This window comes from Dipodomys merriami, unplaced genomic scaffold (assembly GCF_024711535.1).
Source record: "Dipodomys merriami isolate MVZ:Mamm:240054 unplaced genomic scaffold, mDipMer1.0.p SCAF_138, whole genome shotgun sequence".
Classification (NCBI taxonomy): domain Eukaryota; kingdom Metazoa; phylum Chordata; class Mammalia; order Rodentia; family Heteromyidae; genus Dipodomys; species Dipodomys merriami.
In genome coordinates, this window is record NW_027202693.1 from 2,201,112 (window position 1) to 2,226,236 (window position 25,125).

Sequence of the window (25,125 nt, forward strand, 5' to 3'; positions counted from 1 at the left end):
CTGGGGCTACGCACATGCGCAGCAAGGGGCCGGGGAACTCGCTCGCATGCGCAGCAAGGGGCCGGGGAACTCGCTCGCTCCTGTGCGGCCCACAGCGCGCAGCAGATGATGCGCGCGGGCCAGCTGCGGGCTGCAAGGCATGCTGGTCCTGTAGCTTTTTTTGTTTTTTGTTTTTGGTCGGTCGTGGGGCTTGAACTCTGGGCCTGGGCGCTGTCCCTCAGCTCTTCAGCTCAAGGCGAGCGCTCTACCACTTGAGCCACAGCGCTACTTCTGGTTTTCTAGTGGCTCATGGCGAGACAAGAGTCTCGGCTTTGGACTGCGATCCTCAGATCTCAGCCTCCTGAGTGGCTGGGATGACAGGCGTGCGCCACTGCACCCGGCCTGTGTCTCTCTGCGGGTGTGGATGCGCTCAGAAGGAAACGCAACCCTGACGTGTCCACCGAGCCTGCAGAAGAGCCCCATGTCCCCCCCCCCATTCCCGGGGTGTGCGGTGTCCCTGCCACCTGTCCGCCTGTCCGCCTGTCCACCTGTCCGCCTGCCAGTGCCTCTCCCCCATGCTCACCCGCCCAGACCCATGTCCTGCGGGGCTGCGCACTCTCCCAGCCCCGCCCCGCCCCGCCCCGGGCCCGGCCTGCTCACCCGGTGATCCACCAGAACGTGATCCTGGACAGGAAAGAGGCGCCGGACTCCGGGCACGGGTTCTAGCACAGGGGAGCGCGGGAGAGGAGAGGAGAGACGTCGATCGACCCTCCGCGCTCAGGGGACCGGCGCCCTCCCCTCGCCTCTGCGCCCCGAAACACACTCTCTCCAGTCCTGCCTGGCTCCTCAAGTACTTCACTGCCTCCTACCCCACGGCCACCCCGGGCGCCAATGCCCCCCACACCGCCTCCACTCCACAGCAAGCTTTCGCTGAGCACCTACTATGTGCCCGCCCCAACCTTCCCACGGACTCCAGCATTGACTGAGCGCCTACTATGTGCTGAGGACGCCCCAAAGAACCCCAAAGCCGTCACCTCCGTCTCCTTTCATTCAACTCATCCACCAGGTTCATTTCCTGAGCACCTACTACGTGCCCAGAACTGGACAGACAGGACGGGACGCCGGCCTGCCGGAGCGCTGACCCGGAGCCGCCACCCGCCGCCGGCTCTGCGTGGACGCCTCCCACGACCGGGGCAGGGCCCGCCACGCCACGCTGCGGCGCAGGGCACGGGGCCGCCCGGGATAAAATGCCCCCCCCCCCCCGACAACCAGGCTCCAAGTCGTCGGGCAGACCGCGCATGCGTGCGCACACACACACGCATCTACACTGCAACTACAAGGGGCTGCCTCCCAGGCCGGCAAGGCTGCCCAGGCGGCCACGTCTGGCTGAGCGGGGCGGGAATCGGCCTCCCGGAGGACAGCTGCGCAAGGCCGGACCACGCAGAATGACTGAGCAGAAGGCAAAGATGTGTCTGGCAGAGAGCCGGGGTGTGCAAAGGCCCTGGGGTAGATGGAAGCACACCAGATTCCAGGGAACCATGGAGAGCTGGGACGCTGACCAGATGAGGAGGAGGGGGGGTGAAGCCAGCAAAGCAGGAGGAAAAAGGGAGGAGAAAGAACAAGGAGGGAGGGAGGGAGGGAGGGAGGGAGGGAGGGAGGGAGGGAGGGAGGGAACACCACTATTTTTTGTAACATTTCTGAGCCAAGCTACTACGAAATTGAAGGAAGTATTCAACAATGGGAGCAAAGCTGGGCGGGTAGCCCCGCCTGCAATCCCAGCTTCCCAGGAGGCTGAGAGCCCGGGAGGTTCACAAGGTCAGCGGACTCTTATCTCCATTTCGCCACCACAAAGCCGGACATGGAGCGGTGGCTCAAGGGGGAGAGCACCAGCCTCAAAAGCTAATGGGGATGCGTGCCCCCGGCCCTGAGTTCAAGTCCAGCATGGGGGGGGTCCTGAGGCGGGGCTCACAGGTGGCCATTAATGACTTTATTTGGCAGGGACCCCCCATCCCCATCCCCCCTCCCTCCTCCCACCCCCCTCGGGCAGATGGTCTGGGGAGGGCTGCGGCAGCGTCAGGACTTGGAGGGAGAAGGAAGAGCAGGAGAACAGACGTGAGTCACACAAAGGCCCGGGGCCAGCGGGGCGAACGGCCGCGGGTGAGTCAGCACTGGCCGGGGGCCAGGAGGCCCCGCCAGCCCCGCCCCGCCCGGCCCCGGCCCGCCGAGACCTGCAGCTGTGCCAGCTGCTCAGATGGGGGGTGATGGGGCAGAGGGGGACGCAGCCCGCGCCCCCTCCCTCCCTTCCTGCTACCCCAGAACCCTGCACGGACCGCGGGCCACGGGGGGGGGGGGGAGGCTCGAGGCCGGCCCGCGCAGAGACCCCAGCGCCAGCGACGGCCGGGTGTGGCGGCGCACGCCTGCGGCCCCAGCCCAGTCACAGGAGCATCCTTGCGCATGCGCGCCAAGCAGACACGAGGCCTGACCTCACCTCGGAGAAACCCCAGGCAGACCGATCCCCCAGGGGGAGCCCCCCGGGGACGCAGTCACCTTCGGAGCAACCCCGGGGGGTTCCGTGTGGGCTTGCGTGCGGGCCAGGGCCGTGACAGACACGGGCATCCCTGCAGAGGGCTTGTGGGGGGCGGGGGGACACCTGTGCACACCCAGCACGTGCACACGCAGCTGAACACACGTCCACGTGCACACGCAGCTGCTGAGCTCGGCTAACTTCCCCAAACCCAGAGAGCAGGGACGCCGAGAAACTTCTCCCCAAGCCAGCAGCTGGGGAGCCACCAGCCCAGTGCAGCGGTGGAACGTTCCACACGCTTCCCATCCGCGAGGCTTCAGATCCAAACAGCTGGCGCAGCCTCCCCTGCCTCGGGTCCCAGCACAGGGCTGCCCTGAAGATCCCCTGACGATCCCTCCTGCCCCCCAGCCCGCCCCAGGGCCTTTGCACGGCCCACGGCTCTGCTGGGACTGCCCGGCCCCACCCCCTCCTCTTTCCACCACTGCCACACGCTGCAGGACCTTTCCCTCCTGCTGCCCACCTCCTCCGGGGGTCAGGACAGCACCTGAGCTGAGCCTCCTTCCAGATCTGGGTGGCAGCTGGTGAGGAAGGGGGAAAGGAGGAGGAGCAGGAGGAGCAGGAGGAAGAGGAGCAGGAGGAGGAGGAGGAGGAGCAGGAGGAGGAGGAGCAGGAGGAGCAGGAGGAAGAGGAGGAGGAGGAGCAGGAGGAAGAGGAGGAGGAGGAGGAGGAGGAGGAAAAAGAGGAGGAGGAGGAGGAGGAGGAGCAGGAGCAGGAGGAGGAGGAGCAGGAGCGGGAGGAGGAGGGGGAGGAGGAGGAGGAGCAGGAGCGGGAGGAGGAGGGGGAGGAGGAGGAGGAGCAGGAGCAGAGGGAGGAGGAGGGGGAGGGGGAGGAGGAGGAGGGGGAGGAGGGGGAGGGGGAAGGGGAGGGGGAGGAGGGGGAAGGGGAGGGGGAGGAGGGGGAGGGGGAGGAGGGGGAGGAGGGGGAGGGGGAGGAGGAAGAGGCTGCACAGAGGCCCACAGAGGAGAGAGAAACTCAATCCCACACCCCTCAGGGCCCAGCGCACCCCACAACCCAGGCCCGTGAGACGGAGCCGGCCGGGAGGGGAGGTGGGGGTGCGGCTGGGGTTCCGCGCCCCTCAGCGCCTGCCCTGCGCTCTGCGGCCCAAAACCACCAACACTTTTTTTCAAGTCGGTCTTGGGCTTGAACTCTGGGCCTGGCCGCCGTCCCTCAGCTCTGCAGCTCCAGGCGGGCGCTCTACCACTCGAGCCACAGCGCCACTTCTGGTTTTCTGGTGGCTCATGGGAGAGAAGAGCCTCACGGTCTCTCCTGCCCGGGCTGGCCTCGAACCGCGATCCTCAGCTCTCAGCCTCCTGAGCAGCTGGGATGACAGGCGGGAGCCACGGGCGCCTGGATCACACGTGGCTTTTCTAACCTCCAGCAGGTCGCACGCACGCACGCAGGCACACCTCCTGCTCTCCCTGACGCGTGCACGCGCGTGCGTGCGTGCGCGCACACTCACCGGGTCGTTGATGGTCTCGGAGAAGAGGGGCGCGCGGTCGGAGAAGCAGGCGAGCGCCAGCTGCGCGAGCACCAGGGTGAAGTACACGTAGAACGTGGCGTCACGGAACGCGTCCACCGGCGCGGCCTGCGGGGGGGGCCAGACTCACTGAGCGCCTCCCTGCCTCAGTTTCCCCTCCTACGAGCACGTCTGGGCGTGACTGTCCTCCCTGGGGCGCCCCGTGCCAGGCAGAGCCACGCCCGCGCCCCGCGGCATGCTGGGAGGGCGATCGAGGCGCCCGCGTGGGCCCGTGGAGCTTGGCAGAGGGAGCTCTGAGCAAAGAAGGTTCTAGAACACCGGCTGCGGCTGAGCCGGGGAGGCGCCGGGGGAGAGGCCAGGCCTGGCTGGGGCACTCACGTCTCGCAGGGCGGCCATGATCTTGGACCTCAAGATGACCAGGGCGCACAGGAGGGCGACGAGCCAGAACGTGAGCATGATCCCCGACGACTGCACCCCCTTCCTCCGCTCCAGCTGGATGAGGAAGGTGGCGAGCAGCTGCGAGAGACACACGCACGGACACACAGACGCATGCACGGACACACAGAGGAAAAGCACAGGCGGCGCTCAGAATCGCAGGAGCGCCGTCCAAGGCCTCGCGCTCCCTGACGTCCCCCTGCGTCCACTGTGTGTGTGTGACTGTGTAAACGTGTGTGCGTGCACGTGCGTGTGCCTGTGGCCTCCCCCCCCCCCCCGCCGCACAGGCCACCGTGGCCTCCTCACCGACCCCAGGACCGTTGCACGTGCTGCTGGCAGCTGGCCGGCCTGAACTCAACCTCAGGCCTGGACGCCTTGGAAAGTGAGGCGCGTTGTGGGGGCACCAGGCCCGGCAACCCCTGCACACACACACACACACACACACACACGTACACACACGCACATGCGCGACGCGGTACAATTCGGGACAGGCCCCTCTGTGGCGTGGCGCATCACGGCTGGGCGTGGTGACGCACACCTGTAGTCCCCTCCTCCAGGAGGACCTGGGGGGGAGCAGCTCCACTCACCATGGTGATGCCCAGCAGCGTGGGGCTGACCAGCAGCACCGGCGCCAGCGGCGTGCCCTGACTTCTTTCCCAGAAAGTGTAGAACAGGTCTGCCCAGCACACGACCCAGAGCAGGAACCCCAAGGCCTGGAAGAAAGGGGGGACCCCCCCCAGTGAGTGCCGGCCCCGCGGGACGGACGAGCCCCGGGTTCCTGGGCGTCACTAGCCAGGAAGACCGCCACAGCTCCGCGTCGGGTGGCGGCCCGGCGTGTCTGCGGCCCTGCCACACAGACCCACGCAGGCCTCAAAGACGGGACGCTGGCCGTGGTGGTGCACGCCTGTAGTCCCGGCACCCAGCAGCCTGAGCCCAAGCTCTGGGTGGGCCTGGGCTCCACAGGGAGATCCTGTCTCGGAAAGAGGGAAAAGGAGGGGGCTGGGAAGGCGGCTCGGTGGTTAAGAGTGCCTGGCATGCCTGAGGCCCTGGGTTCGACTCCTCAGCACCACATTCGCAGAAAAAGCCGGAAGTAGTGCTGTGGCTCAAGTGGTAGCGGGCTAGCCTTGAGCAGAGAGAGGCTCAGGGACAGCGCCCAGGCCCAGAGTTCAAGCCCCAGGACTGGCAAAAAAAGAAAAAGGAGGAAAGCACTATTGAGAGCAGAGGGAGTGAGCAGTGCAAAGGTCCTGTGGCGAGTGGGGGGAGGGGGGGAAGGAACTGCGGTTGCTATGAACCAGCAGCTGAGTGGCACGAGGCCCGGGGCCTGGCGCACGTGACCCGGGCCCTCATGTGGGCCTCCTTCCCGTGGAGGGTGGCTTTGAGCAAGAAGGAAACCTCATTCGCTATTTTAAAAGAAAACAATGTTCCCTGAAAAAAAAAACCCAAAACTGTACAAAGTGCTCTCAGAGTTTCGGGTCCACGGCGCGGACCCCAGACGCCCCTGGCCAGCGGGGAAGGGGCGGCCCGGCCAGGGGAGGGGGCAGCGACCCGGCCCCCAGCCCGGGTCCCCTCCCAGCGACCCCATCTCTACTCCCCGCTCCACCCCCCGTGGCCCCGCCTGCGGCGCAGGCACTCACGGTCTTGGCTTTGTTGAGGCGCGTCATCTGGATGTAGCCGCGGCCATGGCGGGACAGGTAGAGGAAGTAGAGGGGAAAGCAGAGCCAGAGGAAGGCGCAGGGCGCCCAGGCCAGCGCCGTGTTCTGGAAGCACTTGGTGAAGTCGGGGTTGCTGTTGTACCACGTGATGTTCCAGTCCTGGGGACACAACGCGGGCGGGGTCAGACGCCCCCCCTTGCCCGCACCCCACGCCGCAGCGCCCCGCTGCCCTGTGGACGGCCCTGGGGTTTGAACTCGGGGCCCTGCGCGTGAGCCGCCGCCGCTGCAGCGCGTGAGCTGCGCCCCGGCCCTCTGCTCTTCATACCCAGGGCGCCTGCGCAGAGCCGCCGGCCTCCCGGCCTCAGCTCCCGCGTGCAGCCCCACGGGAGCCCGGGGCGACCCACGCACGGCGGCTGTGGCCACTGTTTTCGACCTGCTCTAGAAAATCCAGACGCGCGCCGGGGGCTCACGCCTGTCACCCTAGCGACGTGGGAGGCTGAGACCTGAGGATCACGGTTCGAATCCTGCCTGAGAAGGAAACTCCCCCAGAGACTCTTATCTCCAATCAGCCTCTCAAAAACCTTAAGTGGCGCCCTGGTTCAGGTGGTGGAGCGCTCGCTGTGGGCAGAAGAGCTCAGGGGCGACGCCCAGGCCCAGAGTTCGAGTCCCACGACTGACAACACAACTGTAAAGAGCCAGTGAGGGAAGCAGTATTTTTTTTTCCCATCAAAAGGCAGCACGCTGGCCAGGGCCAGCTGGGGGACAGCACCCCCCGGAAGGCTGAAGGCCCCGGGCTCCAAACACAACACAAAAGGCCCGGATCAAGACCTGAGATCCAAGAGCTTCAGAAGAGGGAGCTAAAGCCGCGCGTGACGGCGCACGCCTGTAATCCCAGCTCCTGGGGAGCTAACGCAGGAAGAGGGGCTTTTGTGGGGTGTCTGCTGGGAACAGGGGGGAGGCTTTGTGAGGGTTGGGCAGGCTGGGCGGAGGGGGGGTCCCCGTGACCCGAGCCGCCCCCCCGCATGCAGGGGAGAGGGCGTGTGAGGTCGCGGCTCGGCAGCTCGGTTGGGCGGGCGGGCGGGCGGGCGGGGCTTCCTGCGGGCCAGCTGGCCAGCCTTGACCTCAGCCCGGCCTGGCCGGCGGGCGGGCGGGGCGGGGAAGGGCGGGCGGGGGAAGGAGAAAGCTGACCAGCACCAGAACTTTCTTCCACAGAAGGAGGGGCGAGCACCCCACCCAACCAACCCTGCCTCGGCCGGGAGGGGCGGCGTGCGGGGGCTCCTGTGTGCACCCCCGCGGACCCCAAGCATCGCCCGTGCCTCGCGCCCGGCATCCCCGCTCCTCGGGAGGCTGAGACCTGAGGATCGCGGTTCGAAGCCAGCCCGGGCAGGAAAGGCCGTGAGACTCTGGTCTCCAATAAATCACTAGAAAACCGGACGTGGCGCTGTGGCTCAAGTGGCAGAGCGCCAGCCTTGAGCAAACAATGCTCGGGGTCCGCATCCAGGCCCTGAGTTCCAATCCCAGGACCCAACATGTATGGTGGCTGTCTTTGGTGGGGGGGGGGTCCCTCGCTGAGGCCCACGGCCTCCCCCACCCCCTCCTGCTTCCCCGGGGGCCTCAGAAGCCAACCCAGCGTGGGCGCAGAGCCACGAGAGCTGGGGGAGGAGGCTGGGGTGAGCCCCCCCGCCTCCCACCCTGCCCAAGGGGCAGCGAGGGTCACATGCGTGGGGTACGGGGCCTCTCGTGGGGGGTGAGGAGCTCCGAGCCGTCCTCAGGTCCCTGGGGATCAGTCTCGGCACCCACGCGCGTGGCTGGCGCGGCGGGGCGGGGGGGGGCTGGGGGGTGCGGCGGAGCGGAAGTCATGAAGGGTGACTGCACGCGGGGTCACGAGGCTGGAAAACAAGGTCGCCACTGTCCGCTTCTCTCCACCAAAGGCCGCGCCACGACCAGCCGAAAACTAGAGCCCTCCGTCCACAAGCAGAGGTTCAGAGGCCAGGAAGAAAGGGGGGCAGGCCGGGCCAGCTGAGGAGCCAGTGACAGAAAAGCCCCCCCTACACCCCCCAGATGACAACGTGAGCCAAGACCCGACAGAAACGAGAAAAACAAAACAAACCCCGAGCCCAGCACCGCGGCTCACGCCTGTCACCCCCGCTCCCCGGGAGGCAGAGGTAGGAGGATCGCAGTTCGAGGCCGGCAGAAGCGAACAGTTAGCAAGGCCCTGTCTCAAAACACGGTAAAAGCCAGGAATAGTGGCTCACGCCTGTAATCCCGGCGACGCAGGATGAGGGGGGCAGGAGAAGTCAAAGCCCAAAGCTGGTCTGGGCAAAAGCCTAAGACCCCATCTGAAGAGCAATAAACTCCAATCAAAGCCTTATTTATAAGAAAGCAAAACCAAACAGGGGAGGGGAGGGGGGGCAGGGGGGGACGGCTCCAGTGCCCAGAGGCTGCTCAGCAGGCCAGCATGGCGGGCCTCTGTCTGTGAGTGCCAAGAGCACTCGGGGCGCTGGCTTTGGGCCGGCGCACGCGGGGACAGCGGCTCCCAGAACAGGAGCCGCCTGGGGGACAGCAGGAGGCCCCGGGTGCGCTGTCCTGCTGCTGTCACTCCGCGTGGGCTCCCGCCTCACAAATAAACAGCAGCGGGAGCGCAGCCGGGAGAGGCCGCCCCGACCGCGCACGCGCACGCCAGGCTGCCAAACACAACGGCCCAGCGGCCGGGCGGGCCGGGCCGGGCCGGGCAGGGACAGGACCGGGATCTGAACCTGAAGGCGCTCAGTGCTGAGCTCCTCGCTAGGAGAAAGCAGGTGCGGGGCCAGGGGGACCCCAATGCTGACCCCTGGTCGAGCTGGGGGCCAGCAGGGCGGGCTTTGGAACAGGGTGCACGCCGGTGTCCTCCCCCACCTCACTGGCTGGACCCCATGCAAAGGCCCGGGGGCAGCAGGTCCACCAGGGCCATAGACATCGCCGGGGCCGCAGCTCGGGAGCCATAGAAGCATAGCCGGAGCTCCACCCTACCTGATCCACACATTCAGATTCTGGGGGAGGAAGGAGAGGACCAGAGAGGCTAATAACAGCCTCAACACCACACAGCCATCAGAGGGTGCAGGACACCTGACTGGAGCCGACGCAAGCTTGTGAGAGATGGGATACCTAGCACTGATCTACCCAACACAGCGGGGCTCCACGCAGCACGGAACATTCTAGACAACGATCTGGTGTGAAGTGTCTGTATCACCAATACGGAGAGCGTGGTCGTGCATGCCTGCAATACCAGCCGCTCAGGAGACTGAGGTTGCAGGGAGAGAGCCCAGCGGAAGCACGAAACTCACACAAAGGGGCCGGGGGGTGGCTCAGGTAGCAGCACCCACGCCGCCAGCACAAAGCGCAGGGTCTGGTCCCCACGTCGAGGGACCACGCGTTCCAGAGGTGGAGGGAGACACACGCTCCCAGCTCGCCCGGCTCCAGGGTTCAACGGGAAGTCTCCGTGCGCAGCCGAAAGCAGCGAACCTCACACCCCGCGCCTGCAATCCCAGCCCCCGGGAGGCAGAGGCAGGAGCCTGAGTTCAAGACCATCCTGGGCTACAGAGAGGCTGTCCCAGTCTGCAGGGCTGGACCTGGGGCAGGGACGCAGCGGGACTCAGTGGCTGGCGCGCTGGCTGGGGATTTGGTAGAAGGAAAGACCATGAGACGCGAGAATGGTGCGTGAACACACACACACACGCACACACACGCACACACACACACGCACGCACGCACGCACGCACGCACGCACACACACACACACACACACACACACACACACACACACACACACACACACACACACACGGACAGCACCCAGGCCCGGCCCTGAGTTCAAGCCCTAGGACACACACACGCACGCACGCACGCACGCACGCACGCACGCACGCACGCACAATTAATCCAATAAAGCTGTCCAAGCCTTGGAGGCCACTGCATCCCTGGGCCCAGGGCCCGAGAGTCCACGGTGCCGCCCAGCCCGCGCTGGCCCCGTCCCAGCCACACGCTGATGGCCCCTTGCTGGTGGCCTGCCGGCGCCCCGGGAAGCGCCTGTCCCCGCGCCAGATAACGAGGCGACGGCTCGGGTTCGATCTGATGACCCCGCGCGATGCTTTGCGCCGCCGGGGCCGCGGTGGGACCCCGCGAGCAGCGGGCCCGGGGCCCCGACTCCACACGGCGCCCGCCACCTGCTCCTGGGTCGTAAGAGAAACCCCCGGATCCGCACGGTCTGGTACGGCAGCTGGCACCCGCGGAGCCCGGCCGCCTCCTCGGGCCGGGCCTCATGGCATTTGCTCTATGCGGACTTTGTCCCCTGTCCCTCCTCCCCCCCCCCCCCCCCCCCCCCCGCGTGGTGACGGCTCAAGGTCCTGGTCCCGCAGGCCCCGGGGCGGGGCACTCTGAGGAAGACCCTACAGAGCCTGTGAGTGGGTGGGTGGGAAGTCCACGCGTGATCACAGCCAGGCCGCGGGTGGCAAAGGGGCACAGGGGCCCGAGCACGGGGACAAGACGCTCCCACGGGGGTGCTCCCGCCCCGAGCCCTGCTCTCGCGATGTGCTCACACCTCCTCACCCGATGCTTCAAGGCCACCCGCTTGAGGGGAACCTTCCCCGGACCTCAGAAGACGATTTCTTAACCATCCACAGCGCCTCCACCTCAGGAGGAGGCCGGGCCGGCGACACCAGACTCCGCGTGTGCATGAAAACATCCGCCGCGTGCGGGAGCGCCCACCTGGCGTCCCAGCGCGGCCGAGCCGCGGCTGCTTCCCTGTGCACACTGACATTTCAGGCTGGGCAGGTCGGTTCCGGGCGCTGGGGCGATTCGCAACCCCCCTGGGCTGGCCCCCACGACGTGCCAGGAGAACGCTGGCCTGGCCGGGACAGACAGCCGTCTCCAGGGGGAAGAGCCACTTCCGGTGAGATGGACTGCGGCCAGCCTTCCACGGACGTTGTGGAGAGGAAATCCACACCTGGCCCTTGGAAGCGGGCACACAGTGCATTTCTGCAGAGCAAAGTGACTGAGGCACAGAGAGGGAAAGCAGCCTGCCCAGCGCTGCCCAGCCTGCACGAGGGAGCCAGGCACCAACAGCCCCCCCCACCCCGGGACTTAGCAGACCGGTACCATTCACCCGGGCCCGATGGAGCCCTAGGGCGGCTTCCACCGCGAAGTGCGGCCGTCCCTGGCCCTGGGGAGGTGAGAGATGGCTTCTAGAAATAGGTACAAATCTGAGCTCGGCCTCAATGCTGCGGCAAGTGGACAGAGAGGGGACAACAGGGGACAGTCAGGAGGCAGGCGCAAGGCATGCAGGCACCGCAGGGCAGGGGGGAGAGGGACAGGGAGGCCACAGCAGACCCCTGCGGGGGGGGGGTGCAGGACGAGATCATGGCAAGACCGGAAGCTCACGGGTGCCCACCGGGCAGACGCCGCTGTGTGGAGTCGTGAGCTCCAGGAGTGTGAGGCTGGCATGGAAATGAATGGGGGATCCTCCCCCCCCTGCCCTTCCCCTCCCCCCCCCCAGGCCCCTGCAGCCTAGGACGCTGCTACAGACAGAGCCAGCCCGGCCTGGCTTCCCTCCGACGCACACTGCAGCCTGCCAGGCCTCAGACCCTAACACACAGGCCCCGGTGCCAGGACCACTAAAGGGAAGAACGCTCACGGTGGCCAAGGGCAGGCTCCGAAGGAACAGGCATGCCTCTCGCACCCAGCATCATGAAGATATACACAGAAGAAATGCTGATCCTGTACTCGCCGGGTGTCAGAGTGCACGCCCTCATCCCTGCTCTGGAGGCCGATGCTGCCGGAGGATCGCCGTTTAAAGGCCAGCCTGAGCGACACAGAAAGATCCTGTCTCGAGCTCTAATGAAGGACCTGGAGGGGCAAGGCCCCGAGTTCAAACCCAAGCACCACCAAAAACAAAATGAAAGAAAAGCAACTAAGAGAGTTTAAGCCGGGCGCCCGTGGCTCGCGCCTGTCATCCTAGCTGCTCAGGAGGCTGAGATCTGAGGATCACGGTTCAAAGTCAGCCCAGGCAGGAAAGTCCGTGAGACTCTTATCTCCAATAACCACTAGAAAACAGAAGTGGGGGCTGTGGCTCAAGTGGTAGAGCGCCCGCCTTGAGCTGAAGGACAGCGCCCAGGTCCAGGGTTCAAATCCCATGACCAACAAAAAATTTAAAAGGGGCAAGATGGGGGAAGGTGGATAAGAATGGTAAGGGAGGGGAGGAAGGGAGGGAGGGAGGGAGGGAGGGAGGGAGGGAGGGAGGGACACTGGAAGGCACCGTCCTTGGCCAATGGCTCTCCTATCTGAATGTCTGTGGCAGGGGGCTGCGCGTCCCTCGGGCCAGGCCTACACATGGCGCCGACCACACCCTGGCATGACAGGTCCTGCACTGCACGCGGGCCACAGCTGCGGGGCTGTGACAGCAGCGGGGCCCCTTCCTGAATGCTAACGCACCAACTGGGGACAGCAAGAGGATGCTTCTAAGTCTGCAGGACCAAGGAGGTACCGCAAGAAACTCCCCCGAATTCTAAGGCGAGGACCCATCCGCTCCCCGCCGCGCCGGGCAGGCCTGAGGCCGGCCCGAGGCTGCCAGCAGCCTGCTCTGGCATCGTCTCCCCTGCCGGCTGCCTTCTTGTCTGCGCAAGGCACATGCCCGGGCCAGCTTGTTGCTGCCAAGCCCGGGCAGAAGCCACACTACCAGCTCCACATGCCAAGGAACAGCCTTTTCCAGAACATGTGGTCACCCGGGCCCAGGCTTCTGCCTGTCCACCAGCAGCAAGTGTCCTGCCGAGACCAAGAGCTCAGCGCTGTGCTAGCACTGGTCAGGCCGGGGCCTGGTAAGCTGCCTGCCACCCTCTGACGCCTATCAGGTGCCATGGGTGGGCCCCCCGGCAGGCTGGAGAGCCGGTGTCACCTGTGGACAGCCTTACAGACCAACAAGTGGGCCGCAGTGCACAGTGTAGGGAGACACAATCGGCCCCCACATCCGGGGTACAATGTGGTATAGGGAGATACAATCAGCCCCCACCCCCAGACTGGTGGTGCAGTGCTGTGTAAGGAGGTACAACTGGCCCCTGGATTGGTGGGTTCTACAGCTCAGAGTCAGCCAGGGGCCAGCTGGAAACACTTGGGGGAAAATTACTTACTGAGCAATTCTCTACACAATAAAAAAAAACAAAAACAAAGCAACCACCGTTTCCATGAAGTCTGTGTCATGTTTGGCGCTGCTCGCTACCTAGCAGGGTTTTAGGTTTGCAGGGTGATGTGCACAGGTCCCGGGCAAGTCCTGTGTCGGTTCACACCTCGCCCAGGCCCATCTCCCCAACTGTCAACACCGAGTGCTTGTTCTTCCCGCCTCCCTTGCAGCTAGACAGTTACATGGTCCACTTCCACCGAGACTCATGAGCGGTCTACAGTCAGGTGAAGGGGGCGTGATTTTTTAAATAAGGGAACAAATAAGGCTGGTAGGCCCTTCTCTCTTTCAATCTGGAACTTGTGAACTTGTAAGTGTTCATTTGAGCTGCAGTGGTCCTTCTGGAGCCTTCAGGAAAAAAGATAATGAAAAGGTAGAGTTGTCTTCCCTAACAGCATTGGCCATTAGCCAGGAATGCTGAAATTCCTGGTAAGTAAAAACAGATAACTACCTCCAAGGCCCTGTTTCTAGAAACCCAAAGCAATCCTCACAGACATGAGGTGAGACACAGGATTATCTGCAAACACCCGAGGGGAAGAGAGCAGCCCAGGTCAAACTACTCAGTCTGCCCCTGTGTCAATGTGGGAAATGTTAACTGTGCCTCAGTTTCCTCCTCAATCAGAGACCCCCCTCCCCAAACTGAAATACGGCATAGCACGGTCATTGTCCAAGTAAATATTTAATGTGTGCCAATTATAAATAACTTCATGCTATGGATTTAGCTCTGTGATACAGCTAAAGGGCCTAACAAATGCAAGGTATGCACTCCAATACAGAAACAAAACCAACTCTGACCAAAGTCATACAGCAGATCAGACAGATCCATCGCTTGTCCCACGAGCAGCTGAGATGCGCTCTCTTTTCCTTGAAGCTCTACCCCCACTTCTGAGACACAAGGCATGCTCCAAGTCACCCTCCTAACCCACAAGTCTTGCTCGGCTGGGCACGCGCACACCCAGAAACTACATCTCCCAGCCTCCTTTGCAACCAGATGTGACCGTATGGCTAGCTGCCAGCCAATAGGACACAAAGGAGAGCTGTGGGCACCTTCCAGATTGTGTCCTCTTTCCCTTCCCTCCTGTGGAAATGGAGTGTGCCATCTTGGGTCTGTGCAGACCAGAGCAGCAGAGCACCAGATGGGAGGAGCCTGGGCCGCTGGCCCTTTCGGGAATGGAGCCCTACAGCTGGGATTTGCACTGGGGAGAAATTAGCTTTTAGGCTACTGTTGGCCACACAGCCAAATCCCCCTCAGAAGCCTCTTTCCTCCCAGTCAAACTCCCAACTCCATGCACTGGGCACTGAGCAGCACTTCCTGGCTGTACCTTCGATTTGTTTTTTGTTTGTTTGTTTTTGTCAGTCATGGGGCCTGAACTCTGGGCCTGGGCACTGTCCCTCAGCTCTTCAGCTCATTGCTGGCACCCTACCACTTGAGCTACAGTGCCACTTACAGCTTTTTCTACTTATGTGGTGCTGAGGAATCGAACCCAGGGCCTCACGCATGCAAAGCAAGTACTCTACCACTGAGCTACCTTCCCAGCCTCCTTTCGATTTCTTTGCACATTTCTCCCTCAAGACTGAAGCTCAGAGAGGGTAGGTCCCTGCCCAGCACAGCCCTGGATTCCCAACTGGGAGTCCCATTAAAAAAACTCAGGAGACCCTGGGAGGTTGTGGACCAAATGGGCTAGACATGGGACCAGGTACCGGCCTGAATAGATCCTCCAGGACACCAGTCTCCGGAGCCTTCCATTTCCCCAGGATCATTGTCCATGCAGGAGAAAAAACAAGGCTATGACCCACCGGCTCATGAAGGTATAACTATAAAAGCAAAGTACTTAACTAGGTCCATGTTGACATTTCATTTTCAAGTAAACATCTGTTAAGAAAAATACTGTGGGGCTGGGAAGGTGGCTCAGTGGTAGAGTGCTTGCCTCGCATGCATGAGGCCCTGGGTTTGATTCCTCAGCACCACATAACCAGGAAAGGCACTATGGCTCAAGTGGTAGAGTGCGAGCCTTGAGCTGAGGAGCTCAGGGACAGTGCCCAGGCCCAGAGTTCAAGCCCCACGACCAGCAAAAACAAAAACAAAAACAGAAAAATACTCCGTGTCCAGGAAATCAAACAATACATATTGGTTTTCATAGGGTTCTCAGGTACAATCTCAGAGCTTTGGGCTTGCCTAGCTGGTGCTCTACTATTTCACCTTGGGAGTCTCGCAGACTTTTCTGCCCAGGCTGGCTTTGAACATTAATCCTCCAGATCTCAGCTTCCTGAGAAGCTTGGATGACAGGCGTGAGCCACTGGCACCTGGCTCAGTCCATTCTTTTCTTAAAACCAAAAACAAAAAATACAACCTAGCTGGGCGCTGGCGGCTCACACCTGTCATCCTAGCTACTCAGGAGGCTGAGATCTGAGGATCGCAGTTCAAAGCCAGCCTGGGCAGGAAACTCTATGATACTCTTATCTCCAGTAAACCACCAGAAAACTGGAAGTGGCGCTGTGGCTCAAGTGGTAGAGCGCTCACCTTGAGCTGAAGAGCTGAGGGACAGCGCCCAGGCCCAGAGTTCAAGACCCACGACTGACAAAGAAAAAAAAATACAACCCATTGAGATCTGTGGCAAAAGAAATAGAGGTGGTAGCAGGAAAGGAAGGCATGGTAGCAGGATGATCTGCCATTGTTCATGCCTAGAAAATAATAATGGAGGGTTCACTTTGCATTATGAGTTTCTTTGATTTTCCTTTTCATATCACTCCTCTTACAACATCCAACAAAGAGAATGGGGATTAGGAAGAGGGAACACCCCCTTCTTCTTTTCTTTTTGGTGGGTCGTGAGGCTTGAACTCTGGGCCTGGATGCTGTCCCTCAGCTCTTCAGCTCAAGGCTAGCGCTCTACCACTTGAGCCACAGCGCCACTTCCAGTTTTCTGGTGTTTGATTGGAGATAAGAGTCTCATGGACTTTCCTGCCCGGGCTGGCTCTGAACTTCAATCCTCAGATCGCAGCCTCCTGAATAGCTAGGATGACAGGTGTGAGCCACTGGTGCTCGGCTGGGAAACACCCTTTGAAGCAGCCTGGTCTTAGGATCAGAAACCACACAGCCCCTACACTGGCGGCAGCAGCAGCAGCAGCAGCACAGAGTGGTCTCTGCTGGGGTTCGCTGTGCACCTCAGCCACCAGCTGGGTGTTGAGCAACATTGTTAATCCTGAGAAACAATAAAGCCTGCACAATGACTTTCCGAGCCAACACCCATACCCACTTCCTCCCAGATTCCTCATGGGCACCACCCCCTCCTGGCAGCTGACAGTCACCCTGGTACCCTGCTTATTTATCCAGGGCAGGAGAAGCGGGCAGGGAGGGAGTCTGACACCTCCACCAATCAGGATGTCCGGCTGGGCTTCAGCTGGGCTGTCCCAATGCTGCCCAGAGACTACAGGAGAACTCTTCAATGGTCCTCCCCAGGCCTCCTTGGGGTCCCTTCCTGTCCATCGCCACAGACGTCGTCCGCTGAGCGCCTGCTCTGGGCCGCCCGCTGCTCGGCCTCAGTGTCCTCTGCTCTGGGGCTTAGGGAAGTCCCCCGCAGTGCATGCTGGGAAGTGCAGGTGCAGTTTTCAAACCCAGGCTCCTCCAGCCCCAGGCCTGCCCCAGCCACACACCTCGCTCTCCTGCTGGACCACAGGAGAGCGCCCACCGACCTCTCTGTCCCCAACACCAAGTGAGAAGTGGCGCACCGGGACCCAAAGGTGGTGGTGGGGCAGAGAAAGATGAGGGTTCCCTTCAGCCATGGCGCATGCGTGTGTGCCTTATCACAGGGCGCCCAACACACCAACCTAATAATAACTCCCGGGTCACCTTTCCCAGGCCTCGGGCTCCACTCGGCTCCAACTTTCAAAGGCTGGTGAAAAACTCTGCCATCAACTCCGCTTTTCCGAGGGGGGGCAGGGAGGAGAGAGCCAGGGAAGGGGGGGGCTGGTGACTCAATCCAGGGCCTGGCAAGCGCTCTGCCCCTGAGCGAGGGCTCCACTTCACCCCCCTATTAACAACAAGAGTGGTGTCCTTCCACACCAGGGGAACACAGGCAGAAGCTGCTAGAAGCTTGCCAAAGGTCCTGAGCTACATTCCCACCTCCAATTCTGTATCCAAAGAAAACAGGCAACAGGCTAGAACCAGGCAATGTTTTCTTTACGAGAGGGAGGAGAAGAGAAACACCCCAGTGACCTCAATGTCAGACCACAGGTAACCATGACACGACCCTCATCAAGCCATGCAGCAGGCTTACATGGGAACACGAGGGGAAAATGTGGATAAAAATGCAAGACACGGAAGTGGCACGCCATCTACCAGTGTGGTTTTGCAAAACGCCACACCAATTCACATAGGATTTGAATGTTAGCATACCAACACACTACCAATGGCCTGTGGGAAAATACACATACATGCACGCACACCTGCACACACGCATGCCAGAAGACAGGACTGGAGGCCTGATCACCGCAGCAACTTTAAACACAAAAAGACCCAGCAGTCTGGCCACACCCCAGAGACACGGGGAAAGAGCCACAGGGCTCCCTGTGTCATCTTGAGAGCGTTCCCTATCTACAGAGAAGGCAGGAGGTGTACAGGAAGTAAGGCTGCCTTCTATATCCCGGGTAATTAACAAACCTGCTGGTTAGGAAAGGCCCCTGGATCTGTGGGATAAAAACCAGTCCATCCATATATGAAGGATGAAAATTACAGCCCACGCCTGTAATCTCAGTTACACAAGAGCATCCCGATCCAAGGCTGGCCTTCGGCAGAAAGTACCAGACCCCATTGGAAGAAGTAGTAACTAAAAGCCAATAAAGGAAGAGGAGGGAGTGCTGGGACTAAGGCCCAGGAGGTAAAGAATCTGCCTAACAAGTATGGCTCTGAGTTCAAATCCCACTACCAGGAAAAATAAATAAATAATATATATGTGTATATATATTTTTTTAACTTGTTTGTGGTGCTAGGAATTGAACCCAGAGCACACCCATTTAGGCAAGTGCTCTATACCCCCCAAAATTAAAATTGATGCAAATTGTGTGTGTATGTGTGTGCCAGTCCCGGGTCCAGACTCGGGGTCTGGGCCCTGTCCCCAAGCTTTTGTGCTCCAGGCCAGAGGTCAATCACATTGAGCCACAGCTCCACTTCCGGCTTTTATGACAGTTATTTGGAGTCGAAGTTTCGCCAGCTTTTCCTGCCTGGGCTGGCTTTGAACCACGATCCTCAGATCTTAGCCTCCTGAGTAGATAGAATCCACCAGCACCGGGTAACTTCTGCAGTTTTGGCACATGGATAAAGACGTACGTCAGAGCACTGTCTACTTTTAAAAAGTGGGGAAACGCTCAAGGATAACAAACCTAAAACTTGGAGCAACTATCACAAAGGATGAGGAAGATGACTGACATGTTCAATGAAAACACGCCCCCCCCCCCCAGTCATGAGTATAAGAAGGCTTCAGGTTATAAATGTTTACATGACTGCGGAAAGAGGAACAGAAGGGCTCCTGGTTACTGGTTAGCTCAAGAGAAAGGCTTGTTCCGGGTCTCTGTAACTACTTTGAAGGGCAGAGTAGAGGTGTGCCTGTGTGGAGGAGCGCTTGGCCCTCCACAGGGAGACCCAGACTTCAAACCCCCCGGCTGCCAAGAGAAACAAGAAAAAAAAAAAAACCTGGTAAATACATCGGTGTGCCAACAGCTTATAGAATAGAGTCTTTGCAGCAGCTCATAAAAGTTTCGCCAAAACAGATCATATTTTTAGGATATACTGCAAGTCTTAACAGTGAGAGTGAGGGGGGGGAGGGAAGGAAGGAGGGAAGGAGGGAGGGACGGAGGGAGGGGTTGGGCGCCAGTGGTTAGATTTATGCCTGTAATCCTAGCTACTCAGTATATTGAGGCTGGTCAAGGCAGACAAATCCAAGGCTCTTAGCTCCAATTAACTACAGAAAAGCTGAAAGTGGAGGAGGTGGTTCTAGTGATGAGTGCTAGCCTTGAGCAAAAAAGCTAACACACACACACACACATTAACTCTCTCTCTCCCTTCATGTCTGTCTCTGTTTCGGTCTCTGTCTCTGTCTCTCTCTCTCTCACACACACACACACACACACACATAGAAGGAACCTCCTGTATTTTCCTCAGACCACAATGGAACAAAATCAGAACATAATAAAATCAAATGCTTTGTGTACGGTTTGCTTTCTCACAGAGCACAGGTCACTTTTTTGGCAACAGAGACCTCTCCCCTTCAACTAGAAGGTTAATGTGGAAAAACTACCTTCAACACACATCCCCAGGGAGAACCAGGAGTAACTGTTGATCTAAGAGCAGAATGGGGGGGAAAAATGCTTAAAATGTAAACACATATTTAAAAACTGGAACGGAACCCAATCACCTTCTTCCAGCTCTGGCTCCTGACCTAAGCCTTCAGGAACGTCTGGTTCAATTTCACGGAGCTAAACCGGGGCCTGGCCGGTTCCCAGCTTGCCCAGGGCTCTGATAAGCCAGGTACACAACAGGTGTTCAGTGAGTTCTGGTATGTCCATCAGTGGGAATTTAGACTGCAGCAACAACCTGGTAATTATCAAGTTTCAATGGGAGTTCTCTCTCAACCTGGCCGCTTCCGGAAAGGGAATTCGCCGGGGGTGTTTGCATGTATTTGCACGCATGTGCACACAGCATGCCCACCAATATAACCCCATGGCACCAAGTGACCCCCCCCCCAGGCCAGCAGGAAGGTGAGCCCACGGTGCAGCCACAGGACAGCTAAGCTGTAGCCCACAGAGCAATCTCATTTCCTTTTTCTTTAGCTTTGTGCAGACTCAGCTGCAAAACAAAACCAGCATTGGCCTAGAAAATGGCCGTCCTCCTGCCTCAGCCTCCAGGGTGCTGGGATTATAGGCATGCACCACCATTCTGACTGTGTATTCGTTGTTGCTTTTTGTCACTCGTGGGGCCTGAACTCTGGGCCTGGGCGCTGTCCCTCAGGCTCTTCAGCTCAAGGCCAGCGCTCTACCACTTGAGCCACAGCGCCACTTCTGGTGGTTAGTTGGGAGATGATAACCTCACAGACTTTCCTGCCTGGGCTGGCTTTGAACCACAGTCCTCAGATCTCGGCCTCCTGAGTGAGCCACCAGTGCCCGGCTTTGGTACTTGTTTTTAAGTGGAGAGAACAAGATACAGCTATGCAGAACACGATCGTATTTAGACAGGAGGGGAAAAGAAAAAAACTATGCTACTCTCACATCTGCATGGGTATTTGAATGTGCTTAAAACGTTTTCACAAGCACCTATCATGAATAGCTGCTGGGGAGGGCAGGGGAGGGAAAAACCAAAACTGTAACTTTTCCCAATATTCTTCCAGATTCTTGTTTTTAAAGCTAACACCACACACACACACACACACACACACACACACACACACACACACACACACACACACACACACACACACACACACACACACACACACACACACACACACACACACACACACACACAGAGTCACAGTACAAGATCTTTCTTGTGTAAGTTAGGTCACTCAGATCTACATTAAAAAAAGAGCTTTTCTAGAAGCCCCTAAAAAATCATCCTGATGGGAAAGAGTCCTTCCACTTCATGGTCAGGAAAAGCATGGTGTAAAAGGAGCAAAGGCAGGTGGCGTGTGGGTACCCCAGCTCCAGCTCACCTGAGAAGTTTCCAGACATGGTTCTGAGATGCCTCCAAGAAAAAAAAAGGAAAAAAAGCTGGGAGCTGATGGCTCCCGCCTGTTAATCAGGAGGCTGAGAGCTGAGGGCACCGTTCCAAGCCAGCCTGGGCAGCGAAGTCTGTGGCACACATCTCCAATTAACCACCAAAAGGCTGCAAGTAGGGACCTGTGGCTCAAGTGGTAGAGTGCTAGCTTTGAGCAAAAAGCTCAGGGACAGCGCCCCGGCCCTGAGTTCAAATCCCAGGACTGGCCAAAAGAAAAAGTTTAATTTTAAAAACTTCAGCTCAGGGGCTGGAGGCGTGACTCAGCGGTGAAGCAACTGCCTAGTACCAAACCCTAAAGAAAACCAAAAACTAGGGGATTCATTCCCACATCAATGCACCAGAAAGGGTGTGTCTTGGGGACCCGGCCCTGCTCTACCTCCTTAGCCAAGGAACCAGCAACCTGCCAGGAGTTTCCAGGCCTTTCTTAGCCCCGCAACCAACTTGACTGGGCTTTATGCCTTGTGTTGCGTGCCCCCGACAAGACATGGAGGCTCTGGGCTCCTGAGTTAAGAGTCTGCGATTCCTGGTCCATACCAAGCTCCCCAGGGCCTTTGCACGTGCTGCTCTCCCTCAGGACTCCCGTTTTCATCATCTCCAACCTTTGCAGGGCCACTTTTACCCCTGGGGCCTTGGGTCAAATGTCACCTTCTCCTGATGGCCTTCTAGGCACACCTGGTGTCACCTAGCATAGCTGCGCCCACTCTACACCCACCCTAGGTGGTCTAGGACCTGACACAGATTTGGGTATCCCCAGCTCACACCCCACAGGAGCCCAAGCCTCAAGCATGACTATGCCCCAGAACACTTACTAGATACTCAATTAATAATAAACCAGCGGGTTGAAAAAAAGAGAAGGCGGACCAGCTGCCAGTGACTCACACCTGTAACCCTCGCTACTCAGGAGGCTGAGATGTGAGGGTTGCTGTTCGAAGCCAGTCCAGGCAGAAAAAGTCCCCACGAGACTCTTATCTCCAATGAACCACTCAAAACCCGGAAGTGGCGCTGTGACTCAATGCGGTAGAACGCCAGACTCTAGTGCTCTAGATCTCAGGGACAGTGCCCAGGCCCCGAGTTCAAGCCCCGGGACTGACAGGAAGGAAGGAAAAAGAACTCGAGAACGAAGCCAGCCTCTTTCATTAAAGGACCAACACTCACTCTCTTCAGGCTGGGAAGACCTGGCTACAAAGCCAGGCTTTGTGAGCAGAGCACTTGCAGGCAAAGAGTAACCATAGAGTCCAATAAAAGGTAAACTGAGGTTCTCAGAAGGCAAAGTCTGGGAGCAGGTAGGGGAAAAGTCCCATAAAATCTCAATTGACACCTGAGGGCTGGAGGGCGTCTGCCTTGATCTGACCATCTTGAACAGCAACTCCACACTGAAACCAAGAGTTTCTTACTAGCTACCTACCCCGGGCCTTTAAAATGGAGTAGAAAGCCCGGTGTGATGACGCACGCTTGTCATCCTAGCTACTCAGGAGGCCGAGATCTGAGGACCGCAGTTCAAAGCCAGCCCAGGCAGGAAAGTCTGTGAGTCTGGTATTTCCAATGAACCACCAGACAGGAGGAAATGGAGCTGCGCCCCAAGAGGCAGCGTGCCAACCTTGAGAGAAGAAAAAACAACTTGGGGACAGCACTCACTCTCCGAATTCCAGCCCTAGGATTGGCATAAAAACCAACCCCAAACTGAAGTTGAAAGCCAGGTGTGCCGGCGCATGCCTGTAATCCTGGCACTGAAGGGGAAGAGGCAGGAAGACCGGGGGTTTGAGGCCGACCTGAGCTGCCCAGGAGACCGAAGGGGCCGGGCTCCGGGCTGGCGTGGGGACACTGCCCTGTCCCGGTCCTGCCGGGGGAGCCCCAGCCCTGGGTGGCTGCACCCCTTTCACTTCCCAGTGACTGCAGCTTCACCCTCTGGCGTGGAGGAAGTGCCCCCCCCTTCACACACACAAACTGGTGGCTGTGGTTTCGCCCTGGGGGAGGAGCGGGGGCGGGGGGGGCAGCTGGCAGTGTGTGGGGACGCTGTGGGCTGTGGTAACGAGGGCAGGCACCCTGGCATCCCGTGGGCAGAGGCTAGGGCCGCTGCCATCCTAAAACAGCCGGGCCCAACCGTCCCCAGAGCCACGCCCACAACATGGCGCCCCCCCCCCCCGCGCCCTCCACCTGGGCAGGTGTCTCTCCTTGCGGGGGATGGGTCCCCCCACCCCCCGCATTGTCCCAACCAACTTATTTAGCACAGCAGAGTGTTCGGGCAAGGTTTTACGAGCGAGGCTTTCCTGGATCAGTTCAAGAGCCGATCATGAAAGCCAGGCCAGCCCCCCCCCCCCCACCCCCCACCACCACCGGAGCCAACATACAAATTAGAGGCCTGCTTCACATTCCTCAGGCTCCCATAATTACGTGAGCCCTCCCACCCGCTCCTGCCCAGCCAACCAGGCCACAGCCCAGCTCTCCCAGGTCATTAACCTGAGGCGATCGGCCTGGGCTGTGGCTCGCTATATCCAGCGCTTGCCTGTGTGCACGTGACCGCAGCTCCCAGGCCCAGCAAACCCCTTTGAGAAAGAAGATCTTGGAGCCGGGCACTGGTGGCTCACACTTGTAATCCCAGCGACTCATGAAGCTGAGAAATAAGGATGGTGGGCAGGAAAGTGTACGCGACTCTTATTTCCAAGTAAACACCAGAAAATGAGAAGTGGCGCTGTAACTCAAGTGGTAGAGCAGTAGCCTGGAGTGAAAAAGCTCAGGGACAGTGCCCGGGCTCTGAGTTCAAGTCCTACAACAAGAAAGAAAAGAAAGAAAGAAAGAAAGAAAGAAAGAAAGAAAGAAAGAAAGAAAGAAAGAAAGAAAGAAAGAAAGAAAGGAAGGAAGGAAGGAAGGAAGGAAGGAAGGAAGGAAGGAAGGAAGGAAGGAAGGAGATCACAGATGAGGCGTGGTGGTACCTCCTGTAATCCCAGCACACAGGCGCCTGAGACAGGAAGATCATGAGTTCATAGCTAGCTTGGGTTACATGGAGAGACCCTATCTCAACAAAACAAAATAATAATAAGTCCATCAATAAAGCCACACACAAGCCAACTGAGAGAGGGGTCTTGGCCACAACGCCAAACCTATCTTACAGCTGTTGTTTATTCTCGTAACCAACACTTCCTAAGCTCCAGGCACTGTCCTAGGTGCTGGGGTTACAGCTGCCCTGGGGAGCATGCGCGATCGTCAGTAAAGCATCTGGCACATCTGGCACATCAGACAGAAGACGCCCAGGCTGGGGAGAGCAGAACTGGGCTCGCAGAGCCGTGGGGGAGGGAGGGTGACCTCCAGTGGCAAACGGGACGTGAAGGTGAGAGTCCACCGGAGCATTGGGACAAATGCAAAGGCCCTGGGGCCAAAGTGTGCATGGCGACCGGAAGTAAAGTGAGGCAGAAAGCAGGTGCAGAAGGAACCAGAGCAATCACGGGGCTGGGCGGGCGGAGGTCAGCCCTTTGGCTTCTCCCAGGAGGGAAGTGGGGACCCCGAGCTCCCGCAGGATCCCACGGGGCATTACGGGGTGGGTATTACATGGTGGGTGTGGAGGGTGGACGTGGGAAGGGAGAAGAGGCGAGAGTTCAAGTCCAGGAAGGAGGCGGAAGGAGCAGCAGCCAGCGAGGCCGTGAGAAGCTGCAGATTCGGATGGATGCACGCGGAGGAGCAGGCGCGGCATGGGCAGATAGGGCCGGGAGGAGAAGGAGCGAAGGCCACCAGGCCTTTGGCCTCGGCGGGACACGGCCTCCGCCTTCCCCAAATCACTCTGGTGGGAGAGCTGTTCACAAGGGGAAGGGGACTGCACCCCCAAAGGCAGGCTGCCTCCACGATGGTCACGAAGGAGCCAGGCCCCCATCTCAGGGAGATCCCAACCCCCAAGTGTCTGCCACATGGGAGCTGACTTTGTTCTGCAGGACAGGAAGCCAAAGAGGGAGGGCAAGAAGTTGCCGTGAACAGCGCCCCTGAAGGGGGGGGGGTGACCATGTGGCTCTCCAGTTCGAGGGGTTCAGGCAGGAATCGGAC

The 25,125-nt window shown here is 59.6% G+C and overlaps 1 protein-coding gene across 3 annotated transcripts in view; it reads right to left on the reverse strand.

Moving 5' to 3' along the window:
• The window catches only part of LOC138825601 (multidrug resistance-associated protein 1), a 63,326-nt gene that overhangs the window by 33,628 nt on the left and 4,573 nt on the right, over positions 1–25,125 (reverse strand). For all 3 annotated transcript variants that reach the window (XM_070020277.1, XM_070020276.1, XM_070020275.1), the window contains exons 2-6: positions 6,110–6,286; positions 5,063–5,188; positions 4,419–4,556; positions 4,023–4,148; positions 640–701 (exon numbers count right to left, since the gene is read on the reverse strand). In XM_070020277.1, the coding sequence (XP_069876378.1) occupies positions 640–701; positions 4,023–4,148; positions 4,419–4,556; positions 5,063–5,188; positions 6,110–6,286 (629 nt within the window). The remainder of the gene's footprint in view (positions 1–639; positions 702–4,022; positions 4,149–4,418; positions 4,557–5,062; positions 5,189–6,109; positions 6,287–25,125) is intronic.